Genomic DNA, 15,329 nt, shown 5'->3' with positions numbered 1-15,329 from the left:
GGCCAATGGCATCCTGGCTTGTATCAGAAATAGCGTGGCCAGCAGGGACAGGGAAGGGATCTTACCCCTGTACTCGGCACTGGTGAGGCCGCACCTCGATTACTGTGTTCAGTTTTGGGCCCCTCACTACAAAAAGGACATTGAATTACTCGAGCGTGTCCAGAGAAGGGCAACAAAGCTGGTGAAGGGTCTGGAGCACATGTCGTACGAGGAGCGGCTGAGGGAACTGGGGTTGTTTAGTCTGGAGAAGAGGAGGCTGAGGGGAGACCTCATCGCCCTCTACAGCTACCTGAAAGGAGGTTGCAGAGAGCTGGGGATGAGTCTCTTTAACCAAGTAACAAGCGATAGGACAAGAAGGAATGGCCTCAAGTTGCGCCAGGGAAGGTTTAAACTAAATATTAGGAAACATTTTTTTACAGAACAGGTTGTTAGGCATTGGAATGGGCTGCCCAGGGCAGTGGTGGAGTCCCCATCCCTGGAGGTGTTTAAGAGTTCGGTTGACATAGCACTGAGGGATATGGTGTAGTTGGGAACTGTCAATGTTAGGTTAATGGTTGGACTAGATGATCTTCAAGGTCTTTTCCAGCCTAGATGGTTCTGTGATTCTGTGATATATTACCCAACTACAATTCACTCGACATTATTCCAACCATTTTTATAGCTGTTTTCCAATAGATTTATCTACTGTCCTGGTTTCCGCTGGGATAAAGTTAATTTTCTTCCCAGTAGCTGTTACAGTGCTGTGTTTTGGATTTAGTGTGAGAATAATGTTGATAACACCCTGATGCTTTAGTAGTTGCTAAGTAGCGCTAAAGTTAAGGATTTTTCAGTTTCCCATGCTCTGCCAGCGAGGAGGTGCACAAGAATCTGGGAGGGAGTATGGCCAGAACAGCTGACCTGAACTAGCCAAAGGGATATTCCATACCATAGGACATCATGCTCATTATATAAACTGGGGACAATTTTTTACATTTTACATTTCTCAACCATATGAAAACAATGGCACTACAGAGTGAGCCCCTGCCTCACAAAGATGTCGCCCTATCTCATCCTCTAAATGTATTCTTGCTGCCATGTGTCTTTCAATTACATGGGCTTGAGACTGACTGAAAGTCACCATCTTCAAGGGAATCTCCCAGTCATCCCCACTTATTCTGCTTTGGCTCGCACTGCCAGTTGGCCTGAGAGCATGCAGACTGAATTCCTTCTGCACGAAATTCACCCAAAAGGTACACTCTGCAACGCTCCTCTATCTGCTAATGACCACTCCAGCCACACTGTAAAACTCCCAAAACATGCACAGAAAGAATGCCACATGCTCAGCATCAACGGTTTGGCTGCATGGATCCGCTCCTATCGTGCCATGATGGTACTGGCTGCTCTCGCCATTCCCCTTGCCAGGGCATCGCTCCACATCTCAGCAGAGCACTTTGTAAGTCACACCCAACTTGTGAGCTCCTCCCCCTTCCTTCTGCAGAACACCCAATAGTAAAGTTCTCTTCTTCATTAGATCTTGAAAGGCTTTGAAGGCAGAGACTGTTTTATTGTCTTTGATGCCTGCACTTCAAAAGATCACAAACTATGGACCGGCCTTCCTTTTGAAGCATCCACCTCTAAAGTTAACTGCGGTACATTTAAGATCAGATGTTGTAAAGAAGGGTTCTTCCTACATGAGCATCATGGCTGCACAGGGCATCCCCTCAGAAATGCAACCAGATATTATCTTAGTATCTCCTTTACTGACCCAGAATACAGAAGTGTCTTGTCCAGAACAGTTTCAGACTTTAGATGTTTGTGTCTCCTAGTGTTTTTCAAGTAGCAAAATGTAACAAAATTTACTTTAAAGATTCACTTAGGAGAGTTGATGCTTGCAAATAGATCCATCTGCAATGCTTTACTGCAGAAATACATTTTCTCGTCAACTTGTAAAAGAATAGGGTTTGGGATTTTGTGAGGTTTATTTGGTTATTTGGTTTGTTATTTTTTACTACTGCACAATCATATCAAGGTCACTTTGTTTTCAGAATCCTTATCTTCTGACTAAATACAATTTTTAATAGCACTACTACAATGCAGGAAATATTTTCAAATTAATGATTTACATATTCTTAGTGATTTTGCCTTTTAACAGCTCTATAATCAAGGAACAAGTGATTCTTACTAAATATACAAAGCAGTAAGAGTTTAAAGCTCCTCAGTGTCCAACTGCTCAAAGGAGGATCCTCATGTTGGATTTTTCTACATTATCCTATTTAAAATATTCTGCTTTCAAAGAAAAATCAAAATGGTCAAAATGTGTGAAATATGAAAATAAATTATCATTTTCTTCAAATAGCAACAAAAACATTCATTTCAATCCTTTGCTAGTTACTTGTAAGTGTATGCTATAATTTGTACATTTTTCTGTTATATACTTGATTATAGTCCTCCTGACAGGTAATAAAAGGGAAGAAAATACAGTTTAAAGTGATTTGTGGTTCTATTAATCAAGAGAGGTAAACTCACAATAATAAAGTAAGCCAATGAAGGACAAAGGCTTTGGCGCATATTGTTATGTATGTTGCATTTCAGATTAAGATTTTTCATTCAGAGGATTTGTGTGGTTATATTCTCTTCCTTGTAATAAGAGACTTATTTTTAAATGTTATGCTTGAATTCCTAAAAATAACTTTATTCTGCTAATGTATCAATCCATTGTAAAATATGTGAACAAGCAGCCCATTCCCAACATAACAGATTTCAAAGTATATATAAAGCTCAGAAATGAGGAGCTAGGAGTTTTATTCACACAGCGTGTGACAATATCTACATGAGTGGGGTTAGGCTGTAACAGAAATGTTTCTACTGAATCAGAAATTACAATTTCCCCTGGCTGGGAAACACCACCTGCATTCAGTGCCTCAATCACCTCATTCCTCTCTCAGCTGTTTCACTCAGGAACATAAATCTTACTGCAGGTCTGAAACAGTTTCACTTCTATTAAAAGGATCCACTATGTCCACTAAGACACCTCCATTAATGCACGATGAATCCTGGCAGATCCTCTTCTACCAACAAACAACGGGGTTTTTTTAAAGCCTTGTGTTGCACTAACCCTGTGCAAGTTATGTGTCCTTAAAGGAACACTCTACATATGACAAACCAAAGATTTATAGTCAGCTCAAAATCTTAACAGTAATCAAATAGTCTTTAGTGCAGTCACGATATTAATAGTCTTAAGTCAGTCAATTATTGTAGAGAAAATAAAACCTTTAACATAATACAGCTAGCAAATGTTACATTTTCACACACTCCCTTGTTTCTGTCCCTTTCTCTAGTGTTGCACACACCTTTCCGCTGCCCCTTGGGGTCCTGAGATCAACAGCACAGAGTCAGGGTCCTGCATATTTCATCAGGAGTAGGAGGATGCTGATGGTGGGGATTATTCTTTCTTCTCTCTAGGGTGCACCTGGTGTAACAGTACACATATCCAAAAATGTTCTACTCCTTTCTTCATTGGTCTGGCAATTCCACATTACAGCCAAATAATTATGTATAGAATGGTTTATTGACATTGTATGCTTGTTCTTTCTTCTCTTATCCCTAAAAACTTGTTTTGCTCAGCTCTTAGGTTGTATTTCTTTAAGGATCAGCAGTTGTTTATACCCATGGGGCCTCTGGCACCTAAGATCACAGATTAATTGATTCTACACAAAATAACTAATTACTAGCCATTAGCTACCAAAATACATCAAAATCATTATAAACATAGGCAGTACACTACGCAATTGTACAAAGTTAGACTCTCATTTGACAGTTGTTGTTACAGCTAAGAGAAGGCTTCAGGTAGGGCAAGATAAACCTAGATAAATGAAGCTCAGTGAGTCTTCAGGCTAAGGCCTTGCAGAATTAATAGAAGCTACTAGCAATGACAATACTGTGTTTATGTGGTTATAGGGCTATAGCAGTAGTTAGGTCACTCTCCAGAGAAGGGGAAATGTTGTCTTGAAACTCATTAAACATCAGATAAAAGTCAGGCCTTTCAAATCCCCAGGAGAATACTCTTAACAGCATGATATAAAATACCAGCTCTAGTTAAAGCTTCCAGCCACTGCACAGTGGCCACTGCTCGACTGAATGTCGTTCGTGTGTTAGGTGACTTGGGCTTTGGGGAAACGGGTGGAATTTAGGTGACCCAAACCTGCATTCAGTCAGCTGTTTAGCTTAGCAGGACACAGGAGGCTCCAGTCATGCTCAGACATTGAGGAAACTTTAAAATTGAAAAGGAATATATGCTAATAAATTTTTAGCTTCTTCAAGATGAGTCAGTTGGTGGAATGTCAGCTTTAAAGATTACCTTCTCACATACAGGTATCTAATCTCTGCTTATGTTCTATTTCAAGCACCAAAACCAGTTCTCTAAATTTAGTGTCAAGGTACACAAATTAAGAAGCTGATTTCCCTCAGCTCCTCATATAGAAAAGAGACAGGCAGACTCCTCCAGAGGGCAATTTTGATCATAAGAACTCCTACTTAATTACCATCCAAATACAGCTAAAAAGAAAATACCACAAACTTTTGATTTGCAATTTATTTATTAAGAGGAAACATATAAAAGTGAACACAAAATGCCATAAAAATATTTAAACCTTTTGAAGAAAATCAAAAAAGGTAAATCAGACAAAAATCACCTAATAATTGGGAAGGAACTTTAATTTCCCACCCTTCAACATGCCATAAAAACCAGTATCCTAAAGCATTGAGAATAAGTACTGGATGCAATTATATCTTCAGTATCTATATTCCTTTACTTCAGCCTATTCAAAGCACTAAATGCCCATGTCTTCCAGGTAGTGAAGTGCATATTCCTTAATATAGGGACAAATTCAGCTAGAGAAGAGAAAGAATGAAAGAAAGAAAACAAAACAAAACAAAAAAACCCAAATAACACAGCTGCTTAGTCTTCAGTGAAGTATGCCTCCAGTCCCTCCAGTTCTGCATCAGCTGTTGTATTTGAAGAGGTGGGAGTAGAATTTGAATTCATGCTTTCCTGACTATTAGTTTTTTGTTGAGAGTTTCCTGAATTACTTAGTTCCTTCTTCAGTTCTCTACCACCACCTAATTGCCTTTGACTCTCTGCAAAATACTGATTAGGATGATTCAAAGAAAACCCAACGTCATCAACCTGCACATAAAAGGAAAGGAACAGTGAATAATTATATTTATTTCAAAAAGTAATCTTTTTCACACTCAAGAACAAATTCATTAGCAATATAGTAAGTTCCAATTTTGTTGAAGAAAAAAGGCATCAGTTTGTAAATACTATCCCAGTAAATATTAGCATGATACAGGTTTACTTTCATCACAAAATTTCTTCCTTCATGTTAGAAAGAAAATGACTCTTTTGGCATATTCAAACAATATTTCACACTATCTTTGCTGCAGTAAAGAAGAAAAACATCGCAAAACATATAAAACAATGTAAGCAAAATGGTATAGCTTTACAGATGTAGGACAATTGAACCTACACCTTTAAAACAGCATTTCCCTACCCAAAAGAGGGACTGAGACAGGTCGAGTGCTAATGTCAGTAGAGAATACTACTAAAAGTTGTAACAACTGCACAATATAAATCTAGATCTTAAGTATCAGTGTGAAACTGTGAATGGAAAGAGGTAGCTTCACCTCTTTCCCTGTTTTCTCCAGTAGCCACAGATGCAATATTTACAAAGCAGCAGGCTAAGACAGAAGCCCAATAGATCAAGCTTATCCCTACTTCATCAGCGCCAGCATCAGCATCCTAAAACTAGATGCACAACCAATACCAAAGAACATTTAGTCTTCAGTGGAAAAGAATACAGAAAGCTAGCATAAGGTGCAGCATATTTTTATTGCTCCTTTCTACTTGGCAGGTGCATTCTTTCGCTTCTGTAATTATTTGATAAATGAACATTAAATTAATACTCATCAAATACTTCAAATCAACAAAGCTTTCCATTTTGAAAGTAAGCTATTCTGACATATTCACGACAAATCTCAGTGATAACCTTTGCATCTCTTTTCAGGGGCTCAGAAGTTGGAAATCATTACTTTGAAAGGTGCTTCCCCTCCTATGCAGGCAATCTGCACCTTTTATCTGCCTGTCAGGTCATGTGAATACTAAGAACATTTCAGGAAAAATACTGCTCTTAAAAAAACATTGGAAAACTTCACAAACCTGGGATACAAGAAACCAAGGAAGACTAGGAGCCATATACTGGTAATTTTCTGCTCTCACTATCTTCCCTTTTTCCCAGAAAGGTGGGGCCAATTCAAGCAAAACAAGCAACTTTGCACACACACAGCATCTCATGAGGACATATACTGTGGCTGATTTAATATGCCAAAATCCATCAGTTTAAATTTCAGCCGCTTGTGAAAAATTGTAAAGCAGAGAATCAACGCGCATTTTAAATGGAACCCTGATTCAATGCATTACCACCATCCAGCTCAGCTCCATCAAAAAATGGCAACAGGTATAACAATATCTAATTCAGACATGAAAAAGACATTAGCAACTGTAGTAAGTGACGCTGCTTGAAAAGATCTTAAATGACAGGCCTAGCACAGTAATTTGGCACTCAAAACACACAAAGTAAAAAAAAAAAGGAACCTGAAGCCACCACTGACTTTCATTTCAGTCTTATCTGGATGAGTTTCATCCAGTCAGCTTTCATCCATGCTCCAATTTCCATGATGTGGGAACTAAATTACTTCTTTACACCAAAAAGGCTTAAAAAGAAGTAATACAGTGAAAAGCTGGCTTTCCTAGAAGAAGCTCTTAACCAGTTCTATTTTTTTTTTAACCTGAAAATCTCAAGTTTTCTTCAGACCATTTTAAGATTCACTTTGTAACTCTTAACTTTGTTCTAAACTCTTCTCTCACCAACAAATTGGAATAACCTGTAGAAGCAGCTCATTGTATGAATGGAGCCTACAACCATGTTTTCAGAGGTGACTGACAGCATCTGGCAAAAGGGTATTTACAGATTGTTAATTAAAATTGCAGTGTGACTCCTTTTTTAATTGAAAGAATTCTGCTCATTCATTTTATCACCTTTTTTTGAGAGCCTGAAGAGAGAAAGAGGAAGTTTTGGTCATCATCATCATCAACTTCATTTATGATATAGTGATACATAAAAAATTCTGTTCTGCGTCATTTTCAGTAAGGTTCTCTGAATAAAAATATTCTGCTCTGGCTGGAAATTCACATGAAATTTGACCACAAAAATCGAGTTGAAGCATACACAAATTTCCTGGCTTTTTTATGTTAGACTGCTCATGTTACTTTATGTAAGTTTTTCCAATGCTTTTAGGTAATACAGATCAAAGCACATCAATTTGAAAAGCTGCATCATTAACTTAGCTGTAAGTTACCTGAAATGTACTACTAGAAATAGTAGTTTGATTTCTCAAACAGCTTTATCCGTTCACACCTGTAAATCCATCTGGAAGCCACTACGCCCAAAGAAAAATGTATTTTCTGTGCCGGCAAAAATTTAAGCTTATAACCTGTATTGATCCAAGTGAGAAGGCCTGTCACTTCAGACAGAACTGTTTATTGCATCTAGCAGATAATACTAACACAAGACTTTTTTTTGATTCAACACATTTTGCACATACTGGTCTTCATACAAACTCTAGTTTTGTATTTCCACTATAGCAAATATTGTTTTGAAAAACCCAAAGGAATCATTTTGTAGCTATAGTATCTTTCAGTTTTAACCAGGAACTTTTAAAATGACAGCTGATAAGGCTAGAGTTGATTTTACAGAAAAACCATGTGAGCAATCATGGTGCTACAGTAAACGATATCAATTAACTGCACCCTTTTTTTTAGAAAAAGTCCAGTGTTCTTGTGATTTGATCACAAAGGACTAAGAAAAATGGGGTTTGCTTATGTTTTTAAATGAACTATTCAAAAGTGATTCTTCTGTATCAGAAAGTTTGCTGTGTCAGATTTCATTTACTTCTTATAAATATACAAGGATTATAAAATATCAGTACTCAAGAATGAAATGTTTAGACATAAATATCAATATATAAATAATCAGCTGTTACAGCTGTAACTGTAACAAGTAACTAATACAGCAGTATTCATGTAAACAACATTAACATCATTAGTTCCTTTGAAATATAACTTAGCAACACAGGCATTAGCCACTTAGGCTTTCTTATTTATTCATAATGCTCAGGCTCTTCAAACAGTGGATTTATACACAATCAGATTTTAAAGCACTCATTATTTCTACAGGCATGCAGTCCCAAGAACATTTATTTAACGTACTAGTGGTTCATAGCCGATATCATCAGTGTCTTTTACTTGGCTGCATATACAGAATCACAGAATCACAGAATCACCTAGGTTGGAAAGGACCTTGAAGATCATCTAGTCCAACCGTTAACCTAACACTGACAGATCCCAACTACACCATATCCCTCAGCGCTATGTCAATCCGACTCTTAAACACCTCCAGGGATGGGGACTCCACCACTGCCCTGGGCAGCCCATTCCAACACCTAACAACCCGTTCTGTAAAGAAATGCTTCCTAATATCCAGTCTAAACCTTCCCTGGCACAACTTGAGGCCATTACCTCTTGTCTTATCGCTTATTACTTGGTTCAAGAGACTCATCCCCAGCTCTCTGCAACCTCCTTTCAGGTAGTTGTAGAGGGCGATGAGGTCTCCCCTCAGCCTCCTCTTCTCCAGACTAAACAACCCCAGTTCCCTCAGCCGCTCCTCGTACGACATGTGCTCCAGACCCTTCACCAGCTTTGTTGCCCTTCTCTGGACACGCTCGAGTAATTCAATGTCCTTTTTGTAGTGAGGGGCCCAAAACTGAACACAGTAATCGAGGTGCGGCCCCACCAGTGCCGAGTACAGGGGTAAGATCCCTTCCCTGTCCCTGCTGGCCACGCTATTTCTGATACAAGCCAGGATCTGATAGGTAGCCAAGGGTAGGATTCTGATACGTAGCCAAGATCTCTAAACTGGACTGGAATTATTTTTCTCTATTTTGAGTTGCCATCCAATTCTACCAACTAAAGTAAAAAAACCTCTTGCTGCTATTGTGACCATGAAAGGCATTCCTCATTACTGTGACTATTTACTGTGGGTTATGGTTACACTGCTTACATTTTCAGGGCGTCTCATTTCCACTTTACATGAGTTGCCTTGTGTCCTCACTTTAGTACAAAATAAAAACTTACCTAAACGGGATAACAACATGAAATATCTTATTATGAACTCAAGTACAAATATTAAAACTTCAAACAGTTAAAATGCTTTCCGTATGGCTTAAAATCCAAATCAAGAAAGATACTTTAGTATTTTGGTAGTGTTTGATTGAATGCTTACTCTAGTTACCATATAAATATAGTTTATTCTTGACTCTTATGACAATATGATAATGTTTGAAAATATCTAACCTACAGGCCATTCAGTCATACTTCTATAAAGTCAAAAGACTCTCTTTTCTTCACATACATAGAACAGCTTGTCTTGATCAAATTACAGTGTTATTATTTAGAAAATAACTTTCCCAAAAAGGAGTATGCCCTAATATCCCAAAACTTGAAAAATATAAAATCATTCATGCATATATGTAGTGCTTTCCTTTCCCACACTTACTGAAAGACTTAACAAATACAAGACTTAACATACACGTACATTTCCTTAACACATTAGTTCCTGTCTGAAGACAAACAATGCACTGGACCACACGAATGATGGTTGCTTTTGTTCTGTGGTTGTGAGATAGTGAAATGAAAGTTCAGGAGAGGTGTAGCATTACAGTTAATAAACCCAGTTAACACAGAATATGCAGAGAAGCAGCTTTTAGGTAACCTGCGCTATTTAAACCAGTAGCACTGAGGTCCAAAGACACATCCCTCACACCCTCAAAAAAAAAAAAAAAAAAAAAAAAAAAAAAAAAAAAAGAAAAAGATCTAAACGTTCTCACTCTAGTCCAGATGGATTTATTAGCATAGTCTTAGTGCCAAGCACTATACTACTGAAGCCAACAGCAAAGCTGCTGCCAGCATGAGTAAAAGATGTAGTAGAAACCTGAGAGAGGATGATGGCAAAGAAATTCAAAGAGAGTCCTTAAGTAGACACAGTGTGCAACTGACACTTGTGAACTTAGAAAAAAATCATAAGCAAGTCTCCACTACAAAGTCATTCATAGTAGATCTAACCCACATACGTGCTGTAACTTTCAAGAATTATAGGTTACGCAAACAGCTCTGCCCAACACATATCAAACACGTTCTTGGTAAAATTTTTACATAATTGAAGCTGAAATTCTCCATGTGAGCCAGCCCATTATTTCTAGGGAAATTTTCCTTACGATTGTTCACCTATTTGAAGAAAGAGTAACAATGTAATGCTTATTGATTCTTCAGAAATTTCCTTCGCTGAAAAACTCTGCTAGTGATATACAGGAAAAAGTAAGGGTTTGATTATCTGCTTAGATGTCACCAGCTTCAGAGATACATCTTTTGACCACCCCAGGAAAAAAAAAAACTGAAACATTACTAAAGAATATAGTTTTAGGACAGAAAATTCATTCTGAGCAGGTTGGTAACAAGTTCAGCAGCTAAATTCTCTAAAAAATTGCCATTCAAACTACAGAAAGTGCCTTTCTGTGCATTCTGCTTTCTCTCACTGAAGTAAGAGACTTATCAACAGCAAAGTACAAAGATGATTTTTAATACAAGCAGCAAAGACAGATATTTATATTACCACAAGACTGAAAAAAATAATGCTTTTCTGGAATTTGACATAGAAGAATGGAAAGACAGCTTTCCTAAAATGCAACAGATATTCGGCATTGTGCTGATTTATCCTTTGGTGAATGTTGACCTTAGGGGTCTATGGTCATCTTGGGAAAATATTATTTCTACTGACTTAGCCTTACACAGGGCAAGTGTTATCTAAATTTGAAATTGTACATAATTTTCAATTTCCTTCCAGATTATTAGACGCGCTTCATCATTTTCTAAGGCTGTAAGACAAAGTGTTCCTCTTAAATTACAGCTGCCAAAACAACACTGGATACTGGTTCAGAGTATACCTTTGCTATACATTCACACATATGATTGCTGGAAATCTGAGGAGACAAACAGTCCCCATTTAAATCAAATGTGAAAACCAGTAAGAACAAAAAAGCCAATGGTAAATGTCTCTGGGTGGATCATCTAATCTTCATCAATATCTTTAGCAAGGCTGTTCCATAGTCTGCTGTTTGAATGGGATGTTTCCCTTTTTTGAGTTGTGGAGAGAACAAAGGTATAAAAAGGGCTGTGTTTTCCTTTTTATTTTCCTTGATGACAAGGAGTCTTGAACCAATGCAAAAACTGGTTCTTTGAATCAGGAAGTCACACAGGAGATGGACTGTGGCCACTGGCTATCTTACAATTTTGTGAAGAATCTCACTTTAATTTTGCCTATGATTAAGCAAATGGGAAAGCCCTGAGAATGTTCATCTTGATTTAAAAACAAATCACACAAGACTAAAACTGTGAAAAAATATCAAAGGAAAATTAACAATATTAACTATGTATGTGCTAGGAGACTAGAGTTTTAATTACACTTTTTAGATCCTTTTTTTAATTTTTAAGGTATATCTCAAAATATCAAACTTGCATAACAGGTTAAAAAACACAAAATTGATAAAAACCAGGATATTGAAAAAGTTAAGTGGCTTGAAATAGATAAAATTCAACAATATTGACATTTTCAGGAAGAAAGCATAATCTTTAATATATCTTGTAACATTCAGGGTATTAATAATGTCACTATATAAATGCAGAAAATTACAAAAGTATATTTAAAATTATTGCAATGAAAACTAACAAGGAAAGACAGCTAATGATGGATGTGAGAACTGCAAATAGTCTCTGGGCTTCATGCATGATTTCCAAGGCCTTCCTCAAGACAAAGACGGTGATTACAGTTTAACAAAAATTAGTAGCTACTTACATCATGCGTCAACTCAAAGTACTTCTGACAGGCCAGCTGGTAATGCATGCCCTTCACCAATTCTAGGATCTATATAGAGGAAGAAAAATGTAACGGATACAGAAGCAGCACACTTACATCTTGTTGATACTTACCATGACAAGATATTTCACAACAGCCTTGTATAATAGCTCATGGAAAATTGCAGTACATGACGTCTTTGACATTTGTGTGGCCTACTAATAACTGACAAGACATACTATAGTTCTTTAAAAATACCCCGGCCTCATTAAAAACAAGATAAAACCACAGGAAAATATGCCTGGTCCTTAAAACATAATTTCAATACTCAACTTCAAGAATAAGTTGAATCTGTATTTTGGCAATATAATTGTGACAGTTATTGTCAAACTATCATAATGCAACATCTCTTCCATAATTGCAGACATAAATCTAGTAATTCAAGTGGTTGAAGCATGAAGCAATCAAAGACACAATTTGTATTTTTATTTTCCACATTATCAGTTCATGCAGATGCAGAATAAAATACTACTGTGCTCCCATCAAGAAAATGTAATGCAAATCCTTTAGACAAGTATCTATGAGAGGGTAATGCTTTTACCTTCAATCAGATTTGTCCTTTTTGAAATGAAGTTATTTCTAGTCAAGCTCAGCAGAATATGTGAGTGAATAGCCTGTTTTGAACACCTATTAGGAAAATCATGCCATCTTTTGTAAATACAATTTGCTTCCCAATTCTGCTTCAGGTAATCTCTTCTGTGCCGCATAAAGTCCCATTCTTATCACCAGAATGCAATGCCAGTTGAAATTTTTTAAAGTTTCATCACCTCCTCCCTCCTTTTTATAATCAAAATGTATGCTCTTTTTGCTTATCAAACAGAGAAAATTGCCGGAATTAAGAGATAGCCTCAGTGGAAGGAAAAATAGTTTTCGAGAAATGTTCACTTCAAGCCCCTTTCCCAAGCTTGACCTTTGTGTCAAACACAGCAATACACTCCAGCTTAAATCCCTGCTGTACTCATTATTGAATGCTGCCTTGTATTTATTGACAGATGTATAAATAAATTACATTTGCTGCATGGATAAAAACAGCAACACACTGCCAAGAAAGTACTTAGCCATATTGTTTCTCTGTAATAGCCCAACTGATTACATTTCTATCCCTCTTGCCACCTTCTGTTAGATCTTCTGTAAAAGATCAGGGCCAAGGCCAACTAGGCAATGAACTCTGAAATCTGGCACTATCTGTGTACACTTTTTTTTTATTTTCACCTCCTCCCTCCTTTGAAATTGGCTGAAAAAATTAGTGTCACATTAAGTAGTTAAGGATTGAAGAAAATTCATCTATTCAAAACACTTCAATTACATATTGCCTTATGTGTTCCTGTTTGTTCCTCACAATAAAATCTACGCAATGCAAAAGATCTATATCTATTTTTAAGTAAATGTTAACTACATTGTATGTATGTACTTTTTTACAAAGTATTTTTCACACAATTTGGAGTAATGATTAGAAAACTTATATGTCTTTGGTTAGTTGAAAGAAACATTCATAATGCTCTGTAGCATTCAGACTTTTCTAACCTGGATTTTCCAGCTGAAATAAGTCAACTAATTTAATCTAGTTCATGAATACTTTAGGTTTTCTCAAAATTATTCTTCATTTAATCAAGATTACATCTAATGAAAATTATATAAATAAAAACTTCTCTAAATTCAAGTGTAAATATATTTTAAGACTCAGCCCTTAAGTGAGCAAAGAAAAACTTAAGTATGGACAAATTCTGAATATAAACCCCAAAAGTTTAAAAGCATTAAGGTTCTCTTGTAATTTAAGAGAACTTTTTGAAAAAAATTATCAGTTAAAGGGCTAGTAGTCATTCTGCGGTTTGTTTAACTTTTGAATCGCAGACCGGTTACAGCTGCTTTTTGTATCAATTATGCTGTTATCCAACTATTCTGAAAAGCAGAAAAAACAAGGATTATCAAAGCTAGCTTTTGATTTACCAATTCACAATGATTCACAGGATGCGAAATCAAGCTGCTGTTGTCTTCTCTGACAGTTCAGCAGAAAAATGGTAACTTCAAGAGACAGATATCAGAAGAGGGATTGCTGATCGACACAGCACAGATGATGACAGAATAAAGGGACACTTATAAATAAATTCCAGTTTTGTAGGAGAGATTATTCTGAGCAAACTATTCTGAAACCAAGCCCATTTAAGCCCTTGACTCATCCTTGGGAAAATCCTGACCCACCTTTAAGGTGGAGAAGAGAACTTAATTGAATCGATGCTGCTGATATATGAAAGCTATAATGGCCATGTTATCAGAGCTACCCTTGAGGCACTTTTTAAATTCTTAAAGAGCAACAATGTCATTTTGCAGCATCTCAATCTTTATTGCCCAGCTACACTTCCATTTCACCAAGGAACCACTGTCCCACTCCCTTGAGACGCCTTCTCAGACCTCTCAGAGGCTATCAGGTCACCAGACAAATTTTTCTGCTATACTACTATGAAGACATATATCTTGGAGAAGAGCTGTTAGAGGAACCTCTACCAGCATACTCCAGTGAAGTCTGGTAACTAGGTCTTCATGCCACTTCTTTTCCCGACATCGATAGAGTGCTCCCTAGAACAGATGCTCACCAAAACAGACCAGAGACTTTCATCCAGTTTGTTAAATTTATTAATGTGCATGATGGCACTGGTAGTCATCCTTTCACTCCTGCTTCTTTACCCTTTCCACCGCATCAACTGCCCAGCTTTGACTGGTTGGCCAATTTCAGCCAAATTTGACAGGTAGAGATGACAAAGCTAGACATTCCTACATGTTGATTAAAATTTGTGGTTGGGTAGAAAAGCCAGACCAACATTTGTGGCTCATTCAGAAAAAAAGCAGTTATAATTCAGCTCCTACTCATTCTGAGAGGCAGCCAGAAGGCAGCCAAGTGATAAGCCTGATATTTAGCACATATGTAAATTTAAACACGGTGAGCCAGGTTTACCTTCTGCATCTATGATAGGGTTGAGGAATAAGGGGCACATTAAACATATCCAAAGAAACAGTTTAGTAGATTAGCTGGCTTTAACAGAGAACAAGTTGCTAAGAGAAGAAACAAAAAAAGGTTAAAAATGTCAATAGAATGGAGCTCAGCTAGGAGTCCTCTGTGTGAGAGAAACTAACAATCCTCTATTTAAATAAAACAGAATTATCATTCATAATAAATATTATCTTTCCTACTACATTTGTGCACATAATGAAAGCAAGCTTGCAGCTGTTTTTTTTTCACTAGTGTTACCCAGAAACAGACCTCCAGTCAAA

General features: G+C 37.0%; 1 protein-coding gene across 2 annotated transcripts in view; it reads right to left on the bottom strand.

Annotated features, from left to right (window-relative positions):
• Nucleotides 1-4,555: 4,555 nt before the first annotated feature.
• PRIM2 (DNA primase subunit 2) overlaps nucleotides 4,556-15,329 on the bottom strand; it is a 135,523-nt gene continuing 124,749 nt past the window's right edge. For both annotated transcript variants that reach the window (XM_074861780.1, XM_074861779.1), the window contains exons 13-14: nucleotides 12,003-12,071; nucleotides 4,556-5,164 (exon numbers count right to left, since the gene is read on the bottom strand). In XM_074861780.1, the coding sequence (XP_074717881.1) occupies nucleotides 4,937-5,164; nucleotides 12,003-12,071 (297 nt within the window). In that variant the 3' untranslated portion in view covers nucleotides 4,556-4,936. The remainder of the gene's footprint in view (nucleotides 5,165-12,002; nucleotides 12,072-15,329) is intronic.

This window comes from Strix uralensis, chromosome 3, assembly GCF_047716275.1.
Source record: "Strix uralensis isolate ZFMK-TIS-50842 chromosome 3, bStrUra1, whole genome shotgun sequence".
In the NCBI taxonomy this organism is placed as follows: Eukaryota; Metazoa; Chordata; class Aves; order Strigiformes; family Strigidae; genus Strix; species Strix uralensis.
The sequence above is the reverse complement of the archived record's forward strand: the minus strand, read 5'-3'. Positions and strand labels throughout refer to the sequence as shown.